The sequence below is a fragment of the Petromyzon marinus genome (assembly GCF_048934315.1).
Source record: "Petromyzon marinus isolate PM22_M1 ecotype Great Lakes invasive population chromosome 85 unlocalized genomic scaffold, UKy_Petmar_22M1.pri1.0 chr85_unloc.1, whole genome shotgun sequence".
NCBI lineage: Eukaryota > Metazoa > Chordata > Hyperoartia > Petromyzontiformes > Petromyzontidae > Petromyzon > Petromyzon marinus.
The window spans coordinates 1-15,000 of NW_027422646.1; the positions used below are offsets into that span (position 1 = coordinate 1).

A 15,000-nucleotide genomic window follows, 5' to 3' on the forward strand; every position below is an offset into this window, starting at 1 on the left:
TGGGTGGGTGGGTGAGTGGGTGGGTGGGTGGGTGGGTGAGTGGGTGGGTGAGTGGGTGAGTGGGTGGGTGGGTGGGTGAGTGAGTGGGTGAGTGAGTGAGTGGGTGAGTGAGTGAGTGAGTGGGTGGGTGGGTGAGTGGGTGGGTGAGTGGGTGAGTGAGTGTTTGGGTGAGTGGGTGGGTGGGTGAGTGAGTGAGTGAGTGGGTGAGTGGGTGATTGAGTGGGTGAGTGAGTGGGTGAGTGGGTGGGTGAGTGGGTGAGTGGGTGAGTGAGTGGGTGAGTGAGTGAGTGGGTGAGTGAGTGAGTGGGTGAGTGGGTGAGTGGGTGGGTGGGTGAGTGGGTGGGTGAGTGGGTGAGTGGGTGGGTGGTGGGTGAGTGAGTGGGTGAGTGAGGGTGGGTGGGTGAGTGAGTGAGTGAGTGGGTGAGTGGGTGAGTGAGTGGTGAGTGAGTGGGTGAGTGAGTGGGTGAGTGAGTGAGTGAGTGGGTGAGTGAGTGGGTGGGTGGGTGGGTGAGTGGGTGGGTGGGTGAGTGAGTGAGTGGGTGGGTGAGTGAGTGCGTGAGTGGGTGAGTGGGTGGGTGAGTGAGTGGGTGAGTGGGTGAGTGGGTGAGTGAGTGGGTGAGTGGGTGGGTGAGTGAGTGAGTGAGTGGGTGAGTGAGTGGATGAGTGATTGGGTGAGTGAGTGAGTGGGTGGGTGAGTGGGTGGGTGAGTGAGTGGGTGAGTGGGTGGGTGAGGTGAGTGAGTGGGTGGGTGGGTGGGTGAGTGGGTGGGTGGGTGGGTGAGTGGGTGGGTGAGTGGGTGAGTGGGTGGTGGGTGGGTGAGTGAGTGGGTGAAGTGAGTGGGTGAGTGAGTGAGTGGGTGGGTGAGTGAGTGGGTGGGTGAGTGGGTGAGTGAGTGGGGTGGGTGAGTGGGTGGGTGGGTGGGTGAGTGGGTGGGTGGGTGAGTGAGTGAGTGAGTGGGTGAGTGGGTGAGTGAGTGGGTGAGTGAGTGGGTGAGTGGGTGGGTGAGTGGGTGAGTGGTTGAAGTGAGTGAGTGGGTGAGTGAGTGAGTGGGTGAGTGAGTGAGTGGGTGAGTGAGTGGGTGGGTGGGTGAGTGGGTGGGTGAGTGGGTGAGTGGGTGGGTGAGTGGGTGGGTGAGTGGGTGAGTGAGTGGGTGGGTGGGTGAGTGAGTGAGTGAGTGGGTGAGTGGGTGAGTGAGTGAGCGAGTGAGTGGGTGAGTGAGTGGGTGAGTGGTGAGTGAGTGGGTGAGTGAGTGGGTGAGTGGGTGAGTGAGTGGGTGAGTGAGTGGGTGAGTGAGTGAGTGAGTGGGTGAGTGAGTGAGTGAGTGGGTGAGTGAGAGTGGGTGAGTGAGTGGGTGAGTGAGTGAGTGGGTGAGTGAGTGAGTGGGTGAGTGAGTGGGTGAGTGAGTGGATGAGTGATTGGGTGAGTGAGTGGGTGAGTGAGTGAGTGGGTGAGTGAGTGGGTGGGTGAGTCGGTGGGTGAGTGGGTGGGTGAGTGAGTGAGTGAGTGGGTGGGTGGGTGAGTGAGTGAGTGAGTGAGTGGGTGGGTGAGTGGGTGAGTGGGTGAGTGGGTGGGTGGGTGAGTGAGTGAGTGGGTGGGTGAGTGGTGAGTGGGTGAGTGGGTGAGTGGGTGAGTGGGTGGGTGAGTGAGTGGGTGAGTAGTGGGTGAGTAGTGGGTGAGTGAGTATGTGAGTGAGTGAGTGGGGGGGGTGAGTGAGTGAGTGGGTGGGTGGGTGGGAGTGATTGAGTGGGTAGGTGGGTGGGTGGGTGAGTGAGTGAGTGAGAGGGTGAGTGAGTGAGTGAGTGGGTGGGTGAGTGGGTGAGTGGGTGAGTGAGTGAGTGGGTGGGTGGGTGAGTGAGTGAGTGAGTGGGTGGGTGAGTGGGTGAGTGGGTGAGTGGGTGAGTGGGTGAGTGGGTGAGTGAGTGAGTGGGTGAGTGAGTGGGTGAGTGAGTGGATGAGTGATTGAGTGAGTGGGTGACTGGGTGACTGGGTGAGTGATTTAGTGACTAGTTAGTGACTAGTTAGTGGCTAGTTAGTGGCTAGTTAGTGGCTAGTTAGTGGCTAGTTAGTGGCTAGTTAGTGGCTAGTTAGTGACTAGTTAGTGGCTAGTTAGTGGCTAGTTAGTGGCTAGTTAGTGGCTAGTTAGTGGCTAGTTAGTGGCTAGTTAGTGGCTAGTTAGTGGCTAGTTAGTGGCTAGTTAGTGGCTAGTTAGTGGCTAGTTAGTGGCTAGTTAGTGGCTAGTTAGTGGCTAGTTAGTGGCTAGTTAGTGGCTAGTTAGTGACTAGTTAGTGACTAGTTAGTGGCTAGTTAGTGGCTAGTTAGTGGCTAGTTAGTGGCTAGTTAGTGGCTAGTTAGTGGCTAGTTAGTGGCTAGTTAGTGGCTAGTTAGTGGCTAGTTAGTGGCTAGTTAGTGGCTAGTTAGTGGCTAGTTAGTGGCTAGTTAGTGACTAGTTAGTGGCTAGTTAGTGGCTAGTTAGTGACTAGTTAGTGGCTAGTTAGTGGCTAGTTAGTGACTAGTTAGTGACTAGTGATTAGTTAGTGGTTAGTTAGTGACTAGTTAGTGGCTAGTTAGTGGCTAGTTAGTGGCTAGTTAGTGGCTAGTTAGTGGCTAGTTAGTGGCTAGTTAGTGGCTAGTTAGTGGCTAGTTAGTGGCTAGTTAGTGGCTAGTTAGTGGCTAGTTAGTGGCTAGTTAGTGCGCTAGTTAGTGGCTAGTTAGTGGCTAGTTAGTGGCTAGTTAGTGGCTAGTTAGTGGCTAGTTAGTGGCTAGTTAGTGGCTAGTTAGTGGCTAGTTAGTGGCTAGTTAGTGGCTAGTTAGTGGCTAGTTAGTGACTAGTTAGTGACTAGTTAGTGACTAGTTAGTGACTAGTTAGACTAGTTAGTGACTAGTTAGTGGCTAGTTAGTGGGCTAGTTAGTGGCTAGTTAGTGGCTAGTTAGTGGCTAGTTAGTGGCTAGTTAGTGGCTAGTTAGTGACTAGTTAGTGGCTAGGTAGTGGCTAGGTAGTGGCTAGGTAGTGGCTAGGTAGTGGCTAGGTAGTGGCTAGTTAGTGGCTAGTTAGTGGCTAGTTAGTGGCTAGGTAGTGGCTAGGTAGTGGCTAGTTAGTGGCTAGTTAGTGGCTAGTTAGTGGCTAGTTAGTGGCTAGTTAGTGGCTAGTTAGTGGCTAGTTAGTGGCTAGTTAGTGGCTAGTTAGTGGCTAGTTTGTGGCTAGTTTGTGGCTAGTTTGTGGCTAGTTTGTGGCTAGTTTGTGGCTAGTTTGTGGCTAGTTAGTGGCTAGTTAGTGGCTAGTTAGTGGCTAGTTAGTGGCTAGTTAGTGGCTAGTTAGTGGCTAGTTAGTGGCTAGTTAGTGGCTAGTTAGTGACTAGTTAGTGACTAGTTAGTGGCTAGTTAGTGGCTAGTTAGTGGCTAGTTAGTGACTAGTTAGTGGCTAGTTAGTGGCTAGTTAGTGGCTAGTTAGTGGCTAGTTAGTGGCTAGTTATTGACTAGTTAGTGGCTAGTTAGTGGCTAGTTAGTGGCTAGTTAGTGGCTAGTTAGTGGCTAGTTAGTGGCTAGTTAGTGGCTAGTTAGTGGCTAGTTATTGACTAGTTAGTGGCTAGTTAGTGGCTAGTTAGTGACTAGTTAGTGACTAGTTAGTGACTAGTTAGTGGCTAGTTAGTGGCTAGTTAGTGGCTAGTTAGTGACTAGTTAGTGGCTAGTTAGTGGCTAGTTAGTGGCTAGTTAGTGACTAGTTAGTGACTAGTTAGTGGCTAGTTAGTGACTAGTTAGTGACTAGTTAGTGGCTAGTTAGTGGCTAGTTAGTGACTAGTTAGTGACTAGTTAGTGACTAGTTTGTGGCTAGTTTGTGGCTAGTTTGTGGCTAGTTTGTGGCTAGTTTGTGGCTAGTTTGTGGCTAGTTTGTGGCTAGTTTGTGGCTAGTTTGTGGCTAGTTTGTGGCTAGTTAGTGGCTAGTTAGTGGCTAGTTAGTGGCTAGTTAGTGGCTAGTTAGTGACTAGTTAGTGACTAGTTAGTGACTAGTTAGTGACTAGTTAGTGACTAGTTAGTGACTAGTTAGTGGCTAGTTAGTGGCTAGTTAGTGGCTAGTTAGTGGCTAGTTAGTGGCTAGTTAGTGGCTAGTTAGTGACTAGTTAGTGACTAGTTAGTGGCTAGTTAGTGACTAGTTAGTGACTAGTTAGTGGCTAGCTAGTGGCTAGTTAGTGGCTAGTTAGTGACTAGTTAGTGACTAGTTAGTGGCTAGTTAGTGGCTAGTTAGTGACTAGTTTGTGGCTAGTTTGTGGCTAGTTTGTGGCTAGTTAGTGGCTAGTTAGTGACTAGTTAGTGACTAGTTAGTGGCTAGTTAGTGACTAGTTAGTGACTAGTTAGTGACTAGTTAGTGGCTAGTTAGTGGCTAGTTAGTGGCTAGTTAGTGGCTAGTTAGTGGCTAGTTAGTGACTAGTTAGTGGCTAGTTAGTGACTAGTTAGTGGCTAGTTAGTGGCTAGTTAGTGGCTAGTTAGTGACTAGTTAGTGACTAGTTAGTGGCTAGTTAGTGGCTAGTTAGTGGCTAGTTAGTGGCTAGTTAGTGACTAGTTAGTGACTAGTTAGTGACTAGTTAGTGACTAGTTAGTGACTAGTTAGTGACTAGTTAGTGACTAGTTAGTGGCTAGTTAGTGGCTAGTTAGTGACTAGTTAGTGACTAGTTAGTGGCTAGTTAGTGACTAGTTAGTGACTAGTTAGTGGCTAGTTAGTGGCTAGTTAGTGACTAGTTAGTGGTACTAGTTGGTGACTAGTTGGTGACTAGTTGGTGACTAGTTGGTGACTAGTTGGTGACTAGTTAGTGGCTAGTTAGTGGCTAGTTAGTGACTAGTTAGTGACTAGTTAGTGGCTAGTTAGTGACTAGTTAGTGGCTAGTTAGTGACTAGTTAGTGACTAGTTAGTGGCTAGTTAGTGGCTAGTTAGTGGCTAGTTAGTGACTAGTTAGTGACTAGTTAGTGGCTAGTTAGTGGCTAGTTAGTGGCTAGTTAGTGACTAGTTAGTGGCTAGTTAGTGACTAGTTAGTGGCTAGTTAGTGACTAGTTAGTGGCTAGTTAGTGACTAGTTAGTGGCTAGTTAGTGACTAGTTAGTGGCTAGTTAGTGGCTAGTTAGTGACTAGTTAGTGGCTAGTTAGTGGCTAGTTAGTGGCTAGTTAGTGGCTAGTTAGTGACTAGTTAGTGGCTAGTTAGTGGCTAGTTAGTGGCTAGTTAGTGACTAGTTAGTGACTAGTTAGTGGCTAGTTAGTGGCTAGTTAGTGACTAGTTAGTGACTAGTTAGTGGCTAGTTAGTGGCTAGTTAGTGGCTAGTTAGTGACTAGTTAGTGGCTAGTTAGTGGCTAGTTAGTGACTAGTTAGTGGCTAGTTAGTGGCTAGTTAGTGGCTAGTTAGTGACTAGTTAGTGGCTAGTTAGTGGCTAGTTAGTGGCTAGTTAGTGACTAGTTAGTGGCTAGTTAGTGGCTAGTTAGTGGCTAGTTAGTGGCTAGTTAGTGACTAGTTAGTGGCTAGTTAGTGGCTAGTTAGTGGCTAGTTAGTGGCTAGTTAGTGGCTAGTTAGTGACTAGTTAGTGACTAGTTAGTGGCTAGTTAGTGACTAGTTAGTGGCTAGTTAGTGACTAGTTAGTGACTAGTTAGTGGCTAGTTAGTGACTAGTTAGTGACTAGTTAGTGGCTAGTTAGTGGCTAGTTAGTGGCTAGTTAGTGGCTAGTTAGTGGCTAGTTAGTGACTAGTTAGTGGCTAGTTAGTGACTAGTTAGTGACTAGTTAGTGGCTAGTTAGTGGCTAGTTAGTGGCTAGTTAGTGACTAGTTAGTGACTAGTTAGTGGCTAGTTAGTGACTAGTTAGTGGCTCACCGTAGGTGTCCATGTGCTCTCGGCCTGCGGCAGCGAAGAATTGTGCAGCGATGGGCGAGGCGGAGAGCGGAGACAGAGCAGACAGAGACGAGACGTGGGACACCAGCGGGTTCACTCTGTCCGAGTACTACACAGACACACAGAGAGACACACACACAGAGAGAGACACAGAGAGACACACACACAGAGAGAGACACAGAGAGACACACACACAGAGAGACACACAGAGACACACACAGAGACACACAGAGAGACACTCACACAGACACACACACAGAGACACACACAGAGACACACACAGAGAGACACACACAGAGACACACAGACACACACAGAGAGACACAGAGACACACACACACACAGAGACGAGACGTGGGACACCAGCGGGTTCACTCTGTCCGAGTACTACACAGACACACAAAGATAAAGATCCCCCATATAGCCTGTAACAGACTGTAGGGGCAAGTGCTGTTAGCGAGCACCTATGAAGGCCGGAACGGTACACGAGGGGGTGGGTGGCCAGCACCACGCCCGACCGCCTTTGTCTCCCCAGTGGCGATGTTTACACACCGCACCAGGCACTCATTTGAGGCTGAGTCGACCTAGGGGAGGCCCGGGACCGGTTCAGATAATCGTCACTGGTGGTGTTGGCCGTGAGCGGGAATCGAACCCGGGTCGCCAGGTTCATAGCGTAGCGCGCTAACCACTACACACGTACACACACAGACACACACACACACACACAGAGACACACACACAGACACACACACACAGTCACACACACACAGACAGACACAGTAACACACTCACAGACACTCACAGAGAGACACAGAGAGACACATGCAGAGAGACAGTCATACACACACAGACAGACACAGTCACACACACACACACAGACAGACACAGAGACACACACACAGAGACACACACACGTGGTGGTGGTAGTAGTGGTGGTAGTAGTGGTGGTAGTGGTGGTGGTGGCAGTGGTGGTAGTGGTAGTGGTGGTAGTGGTGGTAGTGGTAGTGTAGTAGTGGTAGTGGTGGTAGTGGTAGTGTAGTAGTGGTAGTGGTGGTAGTGGTGGTGGTGGTAGTGGTAGTGGTGGTAGTGGTAGTGGTGGTAGTGGTGGTAGTGGTAGTGTAGTGGTGGTAGTGGTGGTAGTGGTAGTGTAGTAGTGGTAGTGGTGGTAGTGGTATTGGTGGTAGTGGTGGTGGTGGTAGTGGTAGTAGTGGTGGTAGTGGTAGTGGTGGTAGTGGTGGTAGTAGTGGTGGTAGTAGTGGTGGTAGTGGTGGTGGTGGCAGTGGTGGTAGTGGTGGTAGTGGTAGTGTAGTAGTGGTAGTGGTGGTAGTGGTATTGGTGGTAGTGGTGGTGGTGGTAGTGGTAGTAGTGGTGGTAGTGGTGGTGGTGGTGGTAGTGGTGGTAGTGGTGGTGGTAGTGGTGGTAGGGTGGTGGTGGTAGTGGTAGCAGTGGTGGTGGTAGTGGTGGTAGTAGTGGTGGTAGTGGTGGTAGTAGTGGTGGTAGTGGTAGTGGTGATAGTAGTGGTGGTAGTGGTGGTAGTGGCAGTGGTGGTGGTAGTGGTGGTAGTGGTGGTGGTGGTAGTGTTGGTGGTAGTGTTGGTGGTAGTGGTGGTAGTGGTAGTGTAGTAGTGGTGGTAGTGGTAGTTGTGGTGGTAGTAGTAGTGATAGTAGTGGTGGTGGTAGTGGTAGTGGTAGTTGTGGTGGTAGTAGTAGTGATAGTAGTGGTGGTGGTAGTGGTGGTAGTAGTGGTGGTAGTAGTGGTGGTGGTAGTGGTGGTAGTGGTGGTGGTAGTGATAGTAGTGGTAGTGGTGGTGGTAGTAGTAGTGGTGGTAGTGGTAGTGGTGGTAGTGATAGTAGTGGTAGTGGTGGTGGTAGTAGTAGTGGTGGTGGTAGTGGTGGTAGTGGTGGTGGTGCCAGGCTAGGTGCACTCACCTTCGATGAGATTGAACCTCTCTCCATTTTCTCGAAGCCCAGAGCCAGAACGCAGTCGCACATGCCTGTCGCCATGGCAACGGGCACAGTGTCACCATAGCAACGGGAACAGCATCACCATGGCAACGAGCTCAGCATCAATCATAGCAACGAGTGGTAGCAGTAGTGGTGGTATTGGTGGTAGTAGTAGCAGTGGTAGTGGTGGTAGTGGTGGTAGTGGTAGTGTAGTAGTAGTGTAGTAGTAGTAGTGTAGTAGTAGTGTGGTAGTAGTGTAGTAGTAGTAGTGTAGTAGTAGTGTGGTAGTAGTGTAGTAGTAGTAGTGTAGTAGTAGTAGTGTAGTAGTGTAGTAGTAGTAGTGTAGTAGTAGTAGTGTAGTAGTGTAGTAGTAGTGTAGTAGTAGTGATAGTGGTAGTGTAGTAGTAGTGTAGTAGTAGTAGTGTAGTAGTAGTAGTGTAGTAGTAGTAGTGTAGTAGTAGTAGTGTAGTAGTAGTGTAGTAGTAGTAGTGTAGTAGTAGTAGTGTAGTAGTAGTAGTGTAGTAGTAGTAGTGTAGTAGTAGTAGTGCTAGTAGTGTAGTAGTAGTAGTAGTGTAGTAGTAGTAGTAGTGTGGTAGTAGTGTAGTAGTAGTAGTGTAGTAGTAGTAGTGTAGTAGTAGTAGTGTAGTAGTAGTAGTGTAGTAGTGATAGTGGTAGTGTAGTAGTAGTGTAGTAGTAGTAGTGTAGTAGTAGTAGTGTAGTAGTAGTAGTGTAGTAGTAGTAGTGTAGTAGTAGTAGTGTAGTAGTAGTGTAGTAGTAGTAGTAGTGATAGTGGTAGTGTAGTAGTAGTGTAGTAGTAGTAGTGTAGTAGTAGTAGTGTAGTAGTAGTAGTGTAGTAGTAGTAGTGTAGTAGTAGTGTAGTAGTAGTGTAGTAGTAGTGTAGTAGTAGTGTAGTAGTAGTAGTGTAGTAGTAGTAGTGTAGTAGTAGTAGTGTAGTAGTAGTGTGGTAGTAGTGTAGTAGTAGTGTAGTAGTAGTAGTGTAGTAGTAGTAGTGTAGTAGTAGTGTGGTAGTAGTGTAGTAGTAGTGTAGTAGTAGTGTAGTAGTAGTAGTGTAGTAGTGTAGTAGTAGTAGTGTAGTAGTAGTGTGGTAGTAGTGTAGTAGTAGTGTAGTAGTAGTAGTGTGGTAGTAGTGTAGTAGTAGTAGTGTAGTAGTAGTAGTGTAGTAGTAGTAGTGTAGTAGTAGTAGTGCTAGTAGTGATAGTAGTAGTGGTAGTGGTGGTAGTTGTTGTGGTAGTGTAGTAGTGATAGTAGTAGTGGTGGTGATAGTGGTGGTGGTAGTGATAGTAGTAGTGGTAGTAGTGTAGTAGTAGTGGTAGTAGTAATAGTAGTGATAGTAGTGTAGTAGTAGTGATAGTAGTAGTGATAGTAGTGGTAGTAGTAGTGGTAGTAGTAATAGTAGTGATAGTAGTGTAGTAGTAGTGATAGTAGTGGTAGTTGTTGTGATAGTAGTGATAGTAGTAGTGGTGGTAGTTGTTGTGGTAGTAGTAGTAGTGTGGTAGTAGTAGTAGTGATAGTAGTGGTAGTGATAGTAGTGATAGTAGTAGTGGTAGTGGTGGTAGTTGTTGTGGTAGTAGTAGTAGTGTGGTAGTAGTAGTAGTGATAGTAGTGGTAGTGATAGTAGTGTAGTAGTGGTGGTAGTTGTTGTGGTAGTGTAGTGGTAGTAGTAGTAGTAGTGATAGTAGTGTAGTAGTAGTAATAGTGATAGTAGTGGTAGTAGTGGTAGTGATAGTAGTGATAGTGGTAGTGTAGTAGTAGTAGTGATAGTGATAGTAGTGGTAGTGTAGTAGTAGTGTAGTAGTGATAGTAGTGTAGTAGTAGTGGTAGTGATAGTAGTGATAGTGATAGTAGTGTAGTAGTAGTAGTGGTGGTAGTTGTTGTGATAGTAGTGTAGTAGTAGTGGTAGTGATAGTAGTGATAGTGGTAGTGTAGTAGTAGTAGTGATAGTGATAGTAGTGGTAGTGTAGTAGTAGTGTAGTAGTGATAGTGATAGTAGTGTAGTAGTAGTAGTGGTGGTAGTTGTTGTGATAGTAGTGTAGTAGTAGTGGTAGTGATAGTGATAGTAGTGATAGTGGTAGTGTAGTAGTAGTGGTAGTAGTGGTGATAGTAGTAGTAGTAGTGATAGTAGTAGTAATAGTAGTGGTAGTAGTAGTAGTGTGGTAGTAGTAGTAGTGATAGTCGTGGTAGTGTAGTGATAGTGATAGTAGTGATAGTAGTAGTGATAGTAGTGATAGTGGTAGTAGTGATAGTAGTAGTAGTAGTGGTAGTTGTTGCTACCTCCAGCGATGAGTTGTTGTGCCAGGTACAGTGCACTTGACCCGCTGGCACAATTGTTGTTGATGTTGTGGATGGGAATCCCGGTGAGTCCGAGGCTGTGGTACACGGCCTTTTGTCCACACGTAGAGTCGCCTGTAGCAGCACAACCAACACAACAACAACCACAACAACAACCATCACAACTACAACCACCACAACAACTACTACCACAACTATCACAACTATCACCACCACAACAACAACAACAACAATCACAACTACCACCACAACTACCATCACAACAACTACCACAACTATCACCACCACCACAACCACCACAACAATTACCACCACAACCATCACAACTATCACCACCACAACAACTACTACCACAACGATCACAACTATCACCACCACCACCACAACCACCACAACAACAACCACCACAACCATCACATCAACAATTACCACAACTATCACCACCACCACCACCACAACAACAACTATCACAACTATCACCACCACCACAACAACAACAACTATCACAACTATCACAACTATCACAACCACCACAACCATCACCACCACCACCACAACAACTACCACAACTACCACAACCACCACCACCACCACACAACAACTACCATCACAACTATCACCACCACCACCACAACAACAACAACTACCACAACCACCATCACAACTACAACCACCACAACAACTACTACCACAACTATCACAACTATCACCACCACAACAACAACAACTATCACAACTACCACCACAACCAACACAACAACAACCACCACAACCATCACAACTACCACCACCACAACAACTACCACAACTATCACCACCACAACCACCACAACAACAAATACCACAACCATCACAACCACCACAACTATCACCACCACCACCACCACAACAACAACTACCACAACCATCACAACTACCACCACCACAACAACTACCACAACTATCACCACCACAACCACCACAACAACAAATACCACAACCATCACAACCACCACAACTATCACCACCACCACCACAACAACAACTACCACAACCATCACAACTATCACCACCACAACAACTACCACAACTATCACCACCACAACCACCACAACAACAAATACCACAACCATCACAACCACCACAACTATCACCACCACCACCACAACAACAACTACCACAACCATCACAACTACCACCACCACAACAACTACCACAACTATCACCACCACAACCACCACAACAACAAATACCACAACCATCACAACCACCACAACTATCACCACCACCACCACAACAACAACTACCACAACTATCACCACCACCACAACAACTACCACAACAACTACCACAACCACCACAACCACAACAACAACAAACACAACAACAACCACAACAACAACCACAACAACAACAAACACAACAACAACCACCACAACAACAATTACCACAACTATCACCACCACCACAACAACTATCACAACTATCACAACCACAACTACCACAACCACAACTATCACCACCACAACAACCACCACAACTACCACCACCACAACTACCACCACCATAACTACCATCACCACCACAACAACTACCAGAACAACAACAGTTTTTGAGTGAGTGAGTGAGTGGGTGAGTGGTTGAGTGAGTGAGTGGGTGAGTGAATGGGTGAGTGGTTGAGTGAGTGAGTGGGTGAGTGAATGGGTGAGTGGTTGAGTGAGTAAGTGGGTGGGTGAGTAAGTGGGTGAGTGAGTAAGTGATTGAGTGAGTGGGTGAGTGAGTGAGTGAGTGGGAGAGTGAGTGGGAGAGTGAGTGAGTAAGTGATTGAGTGAGTGGGTGAGTGAGTGAGTGGGAGAGTGAGTGGGTGAGTGAGTGGGTGAGTGGGTGAGTGAGTGAGTGAGTGGGTGAGTGGGTGGGTGAGTGGGTGGGTGAGTGGGTGAGTGGGTGGGTGAGTGGGTGGGTGAGTGGGTGGGTGAGTGAGTGGGTGAGTGGGTGAGTGGGTGGGTGAGTGGGTGAGTGGGTGGGTGAGTGGGTGGGTAAGTGAGTGAGTGGGTGAGTGAGTGGGTGGGTGATTGAGTGAGTGGGTGAGTGAGTGATTGAGTGGGTGAGTGGGTAAGTGGGTGAGTGAGTGAGTGGGTGAGTGAGTGGGTGATTGAGTGGGTGATTGAGTGGGTGATTGAGTGAGTGGGTGAATGAGTGATTGAGTGGGTGAGTGAGTGAGTGGGTGAGTGAGTGAGTGGGTGAGTGGGTGATTGAGTGGGTGATTGAGTGGGTGATTGAGTGAGTGGGTGAGTGAGTGGGTGAGTGAGTGAGTGAGTGGGTGAGTGAGTGGGTGAGTGAGTGAGTGGGTGAGTGAGTAGGTGAGTGAGTGAGTGGGTGAGTGAGTGGGTGGGTGATTGGGTGAGTGAGTGATTGAGTGGGTGAGTGAGTGAGTGAGTGGGTGGGTGAGTGGGTGAGTGGTTGAGTGAGTGAGTGGGTGAGTGAATGGGTGAGTGGTTGAGTGAGTAAGTGGGTGGGTGAGTAAGTGGGTGAGTGAGTAAGTGATTGAGTGAGTGGGTGAGTGAGTGAGTGAGTGGGAGAGTGAGTGAGTAAGTGATTGAGTGAGTGGGTGAGTGAGTGAGTGGGAGAGTGAGTGGGTGAGTGAGTGGGTGAGTGGGTGAGTGAGTGAGTGAGTGGGTGAGTGGGTGGGTGAGTGGGTGGGTGAGTGGGTGAGTGGGTGGGTGAGTGGGTGGGTGAGTGGGTGGGTGAGTGAGTGGGTGAGTGGGTGAGTGGGTGGGTGAGTGGGTGAGTGGGTGGGTGAGTGGGTGGGTAAGTGAGTGAGTGGGTGAGTGAGTGGGTGGGTGATTGAGTGAGTGGGTGAGTGAGTGATTGAGTGGGTGAGTGGGTAAGTGGGTGAGTGAGTGAGTGGGTGAGTGAGTGGGTGATTGAGTGGGTGATTGAGTGGGTGATTGAGTGAGTGGGTGAATGAGTGATTGAGTGGGTGAGTGAGTGAGTGGGTGAGTGAGTGAGTGGGTGAGTGGGTGATTGAGTGGGTGATTGAGTGGGTGATTGAGTGAGTGGGTGAGTGAGTGGGTGAGTGAGTGAGTGAGTGGGTGAGTGAGTGGGTGAGTGAGTGAGTGGGTGAGTGAGTAGGTGAGTGAGTGAGTGGGTGAGTGAGTGGGTGGGTGATTGGGTGAGTGAGTGATTGAGTGGGTGAGTGAGTGAGTGAGTGGGTGGGTGAGTGGGTGAGTGGGTGGGTGAGTGGGTGATTGAGTGAGTGGGTGAGTGAGTGAGTGGGTGAGTGAGTGAGTGGGTGAGTGGGTGAGTGAGTGAGTGGGTGAGTGAGTGAGTGGGTGAGTGAGTGAGTGGGTGAGTGAGTGGGTGGGTGATTGGGTGAGTGAGTGATTGAGTGGGTGAGTGGGTGGGTGAGTGGGTGAGTGGGTGAGTAAGGGGTGGGTGAGTGGGTGAGTGAGTGGGTGAGTGAGTGAGTGGGTGAGTGAGTGAGTGGGTGGGTGAGTGGGTGAGTGGGTGGGTGAGTGGGTGATTGAGTGAGTGGGTGAGTGAGTGAGTGGGTGAGTGAGTGAGTGGGTGAGTGAGTGAGTGGGTGAGTGAGTGAGTGGGTGAGTGAGTGAGTGGGTGAGTGAGTGGGTGGGTGATTGGGTGAGTGAGTGATTGAGTGGGTGAGTGGGTGGGTGAGTGGGTGAGTGGGTGAGTAAGGGGTGGGTGAGTGGGTGAGTGAGTGGGTGAGTGAGTGAGTGGGTGAGTGAGTGAGTGAGTGGGTGAGTGGGTGAGTGAGTGGGTGAGTGAGTGGGTGAGTGAGTGGGTGAGTGAGTTACCGAACACATATGAGACACATGCTTGTTCCACGTCAGAATAAGAGATCCCAGCATCGTGCAAAGCAGCCTGGGCTGGAAAGAGACACGGAAATCATTACTCACCACTCACTCACCACTCACTCACCACTCACTCACCACCCACTCACCACTCACTCACCACTCACTCACTACTCACTCACCACTCACTCACTCACTCACCACTCACTCACCACTCACTCACCACCCACTCACCACTCACTCACCACTCACTCACCACTCACTCACCACTCACTCACCACCACTCACCCGTTCACCAAATCACCAACTCAATCAATCACCCACTCACTCACCCACTCACTCACCCACTCACTCACTCACCTACTCACTCACCCACTCAACCGCTCACCAACTCACCACTCACCCACTCACTCACTCACCCACTCACTCACTCACTCACCACTCACTCACCACTCACTCACTCATCACTCACTCACCACTCACTCACCACTCACTCACCACCCACACACTCACTCACTCACTCATCACTCACTCACCAACTCACCCGTTCACCAAATCACCAACTCAATCAATCACCCAATCACTCACCCACTCACTCACCCACTCACTCACCCACTCACTCACTCACCTACTCACTCACCCACTTACTTACTCACCCACTCATTTACTCACTCACCCACTCAACCGCTCACCAACTCACCACTCACCCACTCACTCACCCACTTACCACTCACTGACCACTCACTTACTCACCCACTCACAAACTCACCCACCCACTCACTCACCCACTCACTCACTCATCACTCACTCACTCACCACCCACTTACTCACTCACCCACTCACTCACTCACCCACTCACTCACTCATCACTCACCAACTCACCCGTTCACTAAATCACCAACTCAATCACTCACCCACCCACTCACTCACTCACTCACCACTGACTCACCCACTTACTCACCCACTCACCCACTCACTCACTCACTCACCCACTCACTCACTCACCCACCCACTCACTCACTCACCCACTCACCCACTCACCCACTCACTCACTCACCCACTCACTCACTCACCCACTCACTCACCCACCCAC

General features: G+C 49.1%; 1 protein-coding gene across 3 annotated transcripts in view; it reads right to left on the reverse strand.

The window, feature by feature from the left end:
* Positions 1 to 4,801: 4,801 nt before the first annotated feature.
* LOC116937117 (sterol carrier protein 2-like) overlaps positions 4,802 to 15,000 on the reverse strand; it is a 15,467-nt gene continuing 5,268 nt past the window's right edge. The window contains exons 3-6 of one of the 3 annotated variants that reach the window (XM_076059245.1): positions 13,911 to 13,982; positions 10,099 to 10,230; positions 7,792 to 7,856; positions 4,802 to 5,972 (exon numbers count right to left, since the gene is read on the reverse strand). In XM_076059245.1, coding sequence (XP_075915360.1) covers positions 5,823 to 5,972; positions 7,792 to 7,856; positions 10,099 to 10,230; positions 13,911 to 13,982 — 419 coding nt within the window. In that variant the 3' untranslated portion in view covers positions 4,802 to 5,822. Of the gene's footprint in view, positions 5,973 to 6,027; positions 6,251 to 7,791; positions 7,857 to 10,098; positions 10,231 to 13,910; positions 13,983 to 15,000 lie in introns of those variants that run through there. The other 2 variants (XR_012931847.1, XR_012931846.1) reach the window with 2 other exon arrangements.